Source organism: Arachis stenosperma, chromosome 4 (genome assembly GCF_014773155.1).
Source record: "Arachis stenosperma cultivar V10309 chromosome 4, arast.V10309.gnm1.PFL2, whole genome shotgun sequence".
In the NCBI taxonomy this organism is placed as follows: Eukaryota; Viridiplantae; Streptophyta; class Magnoliopsida; order Fabales; family Fabaceae; genus Arachis; species Arachis stenosperma.
In genome coordinates this window covers 119856050-119864040 of record NC_080380.1, presented here as the reverse complement: position 1 = coordinate 119864040, position 7991 = coordinate 119856050, and the positions used below count along the sequence as shown (strand labels likewise).

Below are 7991 nucleotides of genomic sequence, written 5' to 3'. Positions count from 1 at the left end.
AAAGTCAACGATGATTAATTATCCCACCATTTAGACTTTCAAATTCCAATCAAGGGGTAAATAATTGCCCTTGCCCATGAGGAAAGGTTTCACATTCAAATCCATTCACAAGAATAAACGATCCACTAGACCACACTCAATGGTTTGTCAAATTCATTTTCGATGTCTATTTACATTTGTTATGCATTTGGAACAAAACACTTTTGCTAACATAATAATTGAGCACATGAATCAAAATCCAAATTAAATCAAAATCCAAAGTATAAACCATGGTTTTATTAAAATTGGCCCCAAAATTTCACATATTCCGTGATTTCATTTTTGGAGTTTAATATCAATCATTAAAACAATGACACTAATTGAATTGCCGCTCTTAAAACATACCAAATCTCTAGAAGTATATTCAGATTTGATAGTGTAATCTTCTATGTCCTATCTTAAAGCCAAAAGCTCTAACAATTTATCCCCAAAGGATGTATTAATAGAATGAGATGAATTACTTCTTATACTGCTTTATCTCTTTGATTATTCCATCAGTCAGAGAGTCAACATCATTGTTCTTGCCAAAAAACTTCACAAATTCCATGTTAGGCCCCATCAAGTACCTACAAAATTACCAAGTTATCAGATATTCAATATTTAACAGGAATTATCTATCATAATAGCCATATAATCTTGCAGATGGAACTGCACATAAAATATAATTATGCACAAATAACAAGTAAACAAGAAGCAAAATCAGAAAGAGAACCAATGGTATACGTAGCATGAAAATGAAATTTTCAGATATGCATCCTAAACAAATGGCTAAAATGTTCTCTAAATTATGTCAAAAGGCCATGATATTAAATTTGAATAGAAACTCATTAATATTCAAAGTTTTATTTATTTCAATTTGGTGCACGCTATTGGCATTTGTCAGGTAGCATGCGTTTTCAAGTTCCAAAATATGATGTATAAACGGGTGTGTATGTGCACAAGTGAGTGCATTTGTGCATAGTACTCATCATGCTGGGTATTAGAGACCTTAATTTCATAATCATCACTGTCCACCATTTAACAGAATTATGTCAGATTAGGCCATTCCCGAATTTCATTTTCATGGTAAAGATTCTGAATTCACAAACAAACAGGTAGCATATAAACACAGCATGAGTAACCCGAGACATGTAGTAGATGTGATATATAGGCAATAAGATATGTTTTCTGGTGATAAAAAGAAGTAAAAGAAATTACATACATAACTATGGAGTGGTCAACAAGATAATCTGAATCTTCCTCTGCTGTCTTCATATAATAAACACGATATGCACGGGCTACACTTTTTATTTCTTCTGGGGTACCAGTTAACCCAATCAATGATGGATGGAATTCTGAAATACAAATTACCACAATGATATTACAACTAACTCAGCAACAATATTTATCTATGAAAAAAATAGAAAGTAAAAAAGAAGCAACAAAACTCGAGGTTAACTTAAGTTTGATGCAGGTACCTTTGACATATTCCCGCACTTGTTCAACAGTATCCCTCTCAGGATCAACAGAGATAAAAACTGGTACAATTTCAATTCCGGCTTTCGCCTCTGCAAGGCACCAAACAGATGTATATATATAGTTATAAACTCATTGTTGACAAGGTCAAAAATCAAGATTAAAAAATAATAACAAGCTTTCAGAAGCGGCCTTCTAATCTTGACAACTCATGCCACATAACTAGCCTTCAATCTCATAAGAAACAAGGCACACTGTATCAAGTATCAACATAGTTGCTGTGGTGGTGGAAAAAAGTGGCTGTTGGTATGTCCGACAAAAGTCAAACTTTCATGTAAGCACTTCTAACTTGATTTTTTTTGCTATTTCCATTAAACTGTTGCAACTCCGGTAAACTTGAGATACTAATTGAATTCATATCTCATGACTCCGTTGAAAAAAATTTAGGATTAAAGCATATTTTTCAAATTTTTTATTTCAGAATAACATGACACACAAGTATTGCCATTAATCAGCCCGACCAACAAGAAACACATACTTATTTTATCAACAGCAGCTGCTAACTTCACTAGTTCATCAGGGCAGATATCTGGGCAATGTGTGAAGCCAAAGTATAACAGCGTCCATTTGCCCACGAAGTCCTTTTCAGTTACATATTTCCCATCGTGGTTGATAAGGTGAAATGGCCCCCCAATTGCAGCTTTTCCTGCCGAAGGTCCCTGCTTAACTGCCTCAGAAGCAATACGTATTTCTGCAGCAACAAAAGTTAAATCAATAAATGGAAAGAAAATTATTCACCGCACTCCAGAATCAGATTAAATGCAAACAGAAATGAGGCTAGTTGATCTGATCTTTTTACACTGCCTATAGTTAAAAAAAGAAAAGAAAAGGTCTGGGACAATATGTAATGCACCCAACTTCACCCTGGAGCTTGTTTTGAAAATACTATGGTCTAAGGCTTCATAAAAAGAATTTACAAAGAAACATGCCAAGCTTTCTTTCTTCTGAAGGAGCCCTTGAACAATCATATGATAACAAACAACAAACAAACGCCTTACCCCACTAGGTGGCATTAGACTACATGGATCAAACGACGCTATTGAATCCTATCACGTATCATGTCTATAGTGAAATTGTTTATGCGTAAATCTCCTTTAACCACCTCACATATGATAACATGCTCAAATAATGGCTCAACCCTGAATGCAAAGGAATATGCAATTAACACAGACACAACTCGCAAATGGCATCCACATCAACATGCACAACCACAAAAATGCTCAACTCACCATAGTAATCTACCTTCAATATGTCGTTTCTTTTCCCGGTCGTAGTATACTACCAATCCAGCTCCAGTGACAACCAGCAAAAGAAAACTCAACCAAGAAATAGGCTGCAAGACCCAAATGTAATGTCAGCTCACAAGTTCAGATAGCAACATGAATCAAACAATGCAATAACCTTACATTACATCAACTGAATATACGTAAGAGGGCAAAAACCAAAACGAGATCTAAATCACTGAAATCAACTTTAGATACACACCGATCCACGAACTGATTTCCCAGCATCACTTTTCTGATCTCGTTCGTTCCCAGACTCTCTTCCTTCACCAGAATCACCTTTTTCAGAGGTACCTTGTGCTGGCTTTTCTTCTTTAGCATTACTAGCATTAGTTCCCGATAGAAGCCTCTGATACAACATCAAGTACCCATTACCATAACCTTGGTTCCCAACCTACAAACTCAAAAGAAAAGCAACACAAATAAAAAATTGGGAACTGACCCATTTCAAATGGAATAAGAACAACAATACTTGGAAGCCAAATAAAACAAACTTTAGGGAAAAAAAATTGGAGCACAGAAGAATAAAAATAAATTTTTATTTTCTATAATCATAAAAAAAACAACGGAAAGGGAATTGAAGTGAACCAGGTGAGGGTGAGTTGAACGGTGATAAAGATGATGGGAGAATGGTGGAGAGAGCGACGTGGGTCTGCCATGGTTTTGAAGAATGCGAGCAGCGTAACGCAGGTTGTTGGTCTTGGCAGAAAGCATGGACGCCATTGAATGAAAGAAATCTGTGTGAGTAGCACAAACCAAACCTTAAACCTCTTTAAAGAGTTGAACACACTACGGGACAAGAGTTTTAACCAAGGATATGAATAATACGATAATTGAACCAAATATCAAACCAATGGTTTAGAACCGGTTCAAGAATTCAGAAATTTAGCCAGTTTAACCATAATAATTGAATTATAATATAATTATAATCAAACCAATAAAACACAACAAACTTAAAATACAATTAAAGAAAGAAAAAGTATATGTAACCGACAATATTTTTGAACAATACCTATCAAAATGAAGGTAATAGAATGGATCAAAATGAAGGTAATAGAATGGAAGTAAGTCAAACTAACCCGAAAGTTCGCTTGATTTAATTCGTTACCAATTCTATAAACTAAACTCATGAGCTTGTAAATTAATTTAGAGCCTGAATTTGAATTTATATTGAAATAAATCAAGTTTGAGTTTAAATAAATAAGCTCATAAGTTTATAAAATGGCTCAATTATATATATGCATATAAAATTATAATTATATATTATATATTTTATACCTTTAATTTATGATAATAATATATAATTTTATACACACAATTATAACATTGTTATTTATTAAATATATGAGAGTGCATTAATTTTTGTCATATTTAAATTGTAATATATTTGTTTATTTTATTGTAGACTAAATAGATAATAAGACATAAGTCTAATTAAAGAGAAAGTATAGGAAGCCAATGATCTAAGCGTACAATGTGTACAATGAAGGTTTAGAAAGTATTAGAGATATGATTATTAGTGTTACATTGTCCTATCAGGTTACGTTTTTTGGATGAGTGGTTTCAGGACATGGTATTAGAGTTTCAGATCTGGAAGGTCAAGAGTTCGAACCTTGGTGAACCCAAAATTAGCTTTTTATAACATGAGATGTTTATTATCCCTGGTATCCAGATGGTTATTCTGGATAGTATAGGTGATGTTCATTTTATTCATAAACCAAAGATTTAGCCCATTGTACACATTGTACGTTTAGGCCATTGGCTCCCTAGCTCCCTAGCACTACTCCTAATTAAATTATTTATGGTAAAAGAGAACGCTACTTTTAATAAATAAAGAAAAAAACCTTGATTACAAGAAGGAAGAATTAAAAAAATGTTACAAAAATGTGATATTCGTAGTTTGTACCAAATAACGCCACAAAAGATATGCAGTGTTCTAGACTTCTAGTTATATAGATCACCCACCCTTAAGGTTTTGAAAATCGAATTATTTTAGTTACTGATTTATTAATTCAATAGGTTCAACTATAATGTCATTGGAATAATTAATTTATAACAAAATAATATATATATATATATATATATATATATATATATATATATATAAAATATAATTATAATTTAATATAAATCTTAAAATATAATCTAAATTAAAAATATTATATTAACCAAAATGTTATCAATTCATCCAAGTACAAATTCAAGAAGTCAAATAATAAAATTATAACAAGTGCTTCATGATTGATACTATCATTTATAATTAAAAAATATATAAAAATATCAATCAGACACAAATTATACAAGATCATCATGAATTGAACAAGGGCAAGAACAATTATAAGTTTATAAACAGCAACCCAGCAAGTTAACAAATTATAGCAAATTATAAGCCAGGAACAATTAACAAGTTATAACAAAATATAATAAAACAAGAACATGAGCATGAACACGAACTAAAAATCACAATAACAACAGGAACGATTAAAACACAGCATCAACACACAGCACCAATAGGAACAATTAAAACACATCAACAAAGTGAACATATGAGAATGGCCACTGCTAAAAACAATAACTTCATACATATATGCTCAAAGCCTCAAAGAATCAAAGGCTAAGCTTCCATACACATAGTGGTAACTACCAGCACTGGGAAAGTGAAGACCCCAAACAAAGAAACCTTCAATCACAGCTTAAAACAAAATTCACAATCGCCTCAAGTTGAAGCAGCAAGCAACTTGAAAACGGAAGCACCAAAAACCAACTTCCAAGAAAAAGATTCAGATCACCAATCCCAACCAGAAATAAAACCAAAGCTCAAAAACAAAGAGATCTAACACAGTGATGATTGAAGGGGAAAAAAACCCCAAAAATCACCTTCCACTAGGGCTGGAACTCGAACACAGAAGAGGGAGAGGGAGAATAAATGAGGCCCGAAACTCAAACAGACGACAGAGAGGGAGCACAGATGAGGAACTCAAACTAGAAGACACAGGAACAGAGAACAGATGGAGCGCGGCGGAACAGAGGCGGCGCGGCGGAAGTGGAATAGAGGCAACGCGGCTGAGATGATTCGACGAGTTGCGACGGCGCTGGAGCGTGGGGACGGCAGCGACAACATAGCTTGAAGAAGAGAGAAAACTGGTTCTGAGAACCGGACCGGTTATCAAACCGCTTTAGTTACTGGTTCACTGGTTTACTGATTCACTGGTTTACTGGTCCAACCAGTATAACCGGTGGTTCAACCGAAAAAACCGTTTTAAAATAGAATAATAAATAAATTACAAATATGCAAGTATGAAGTTGAGGGTATAAGGTAGTATGAAGCTTTTCTAATAGAGTGGTGAATTACTCTCTAAGGATTTTCCTTTTTTTATATTAAATGCAAAATTGCCAGATGAAAGCATGATACCAAGCAAGTACAATTCCTCATCAGTACACAAAATGTTAAAAGAAATATCTGACAAGAATAGGAAGAATATCAAATGAATTATCATAAATCCAACTAAAAAATAAACATAGTACTCGGATAAATAAATTTAATAACAAAGTTGGTAGTGGACTAGTGCTAGAAAGGCTTCACCAAATGAAGGTGCATGCAGGCTTTTAGAGACAATAGACTTGGATTTGTGCAGTAGCATTTTGGATGAGTTGTTTTGAAGACCATTTGGTAAAACTAAGCTTTGAATAGGTACAATACAGGCTTCACCAAATGCTCATAACACACAGAAAGACAGTTTCTCAAGATACATAAATAAGTGCTCATCCTCTGAAAATAATCATCTGAATCGGTATAAGGCAGGAAAAAATGACCATAAGTTCCTTTACCTAAGTCAAAATAAACAACCATATCTGAACTCAACAATCAGCATTCAGCACCAAACATTACAAACATTAACCAATAATCACACTAAACCTGCAACCAGCAATTACAAAACAGCAACAAACATGAGTACATTATAAAACATTCCAAAACAGTGATGACACTAAACCTGCATAGTAAATAATCTCAAAGACAATGATACCAATATCCAGCAAATAAACAATAAATACACAACAACAATTTAGCAAATAAACAAGAACAAGACCTAAATAGAAAATCCAACAAATTAAGTCGCAGCAACCTAACAATTTGACAAATTAAAACAACAGCAGCCCAACAATTTACCAAATTATCAACTTAACAAATTCAAGAACAGAAAATCACAACAAAACAAAAAAAAATTAAAAGTAACAGAAGAACACAAGAACAATTAGCAAATTAACAAGTTCACAATAACAGTTAAAAATTTTACCAGAAGAACACTAATGCAAGTGGAATCATCATGCTAATATATTTTCTGCAAAGATGCTATTTGTACAGCTAAAATTTCCTAATTACTATGATCCAATTATTCTAATTTCACATGCAATCAACTTAGTAAGTTTCTAAAAGCTAGAAATTATAAAACCAACCAGAAATATGGTTAAAGCATTTCATCAAACATGTTGAGTGCGGTAAAATTAAATCGAAATAAGAGAATTCAATGCTTAATTTCAATGTGATAGAGAAGAGAACATAACTATTGTAACTTTAATTTAGTCTATGAAAAAATCCAAACCACTACCAAATCAAATAATTACTTATTGCAATAGAAATCAGAAGTTGCAGAGTTTGAAGAAGAGTATTGGTGTTGTGTGAGTGTATTGTCTGGTGGCGGGTTTAGGAAACTCACGGCGGGGACAACAGATAGCACTTCGACGGCTGAGTGGAGGCGCGGGTTGGTCGCAGAGTTTGAAGCAGAGCAACGTGGCTTCCAGACGAACGCGAACTCGAACGGTGAACAGCGAGTGAACGCGAACGGTGAAAGCCGAGCGAACGCGAACGAAGACGCGAACGTGAACGGCAAACAAACGGCGACGGAAGCGCGGCTGAGCAGACAAAGACGACGGACGCCGAGCTCGAGGAAGCAACTGCGATCGGTGACAGCGAACAGGGGTTGAAGACTTGGAGCACGAGGGAAGCTAGATGACGGATGGCGAACTTTGAGTGCGACGGATGGCGAACTTTGAGTGCGACGGATGGCGGCAGTATGCCACTCCTTGTGGCGGTGGTGTAGGCTTACAGTGCTAGGGTTTTGTGGTTGCGTTTGTGTGATTTCTCTGACTGAAAGA

At 34.6% G+C, this 7991-nt stretch overlaps 1 protein-coding gene across 1 annotated transcript; it reads right to left on the bottom strand.

Moving 5' to 3' along the window:
• Window positions 1-243: 243 nt before the first annotated feature.
• Window positions 244-7991, bottom strand: LOC130973084 (protein SCO1 homolog 1, mitochondrial). Its single transcript, XM_057897480.1, has 8 exons — window positions 7553-7991; window positions 3426-3574; window positions 3040-3231; window positions 2797-2887; window positions 2033-2245; window positions 1497-1586; window positions 1241-1373; window positions 244-605 (listed from the first exon to the last, which is right to left on the bottom strand). Exons 2-8 carry the CDS (start codon window positions 3558-3560, stop codon window positions 497-499), a joined length of 963 nt encoding a protein of 320 aa, XP_057753463.1. The 5' UTR covers window positions 3561-3574; window positions 7553-7991; the 3' UTR covers window positions 244-496.

Coding starts and splice junctions, on each gene's coding strand:
- LOC130973084 (XM_057897480.1), bottom strand. CDS start 3,560: ATGGCGTCCATGCTTTCTGCCAAGACCAACAACCTGCGTTACGCTGCT. Junction 2,246..2,796: donor AAAGAAACGACATATTGAAG/GTAGATTACTAT, acceptor TTGTTGCTGCAG/AAATACGTATTGCTTCTGAG. Junction 606..1,240: donor GTTGACCACTCCATAGTTAT/GTATGTAATTTC, acceptor GTAATTTTGTAG/GTACTTGATGGGGCCTAACA.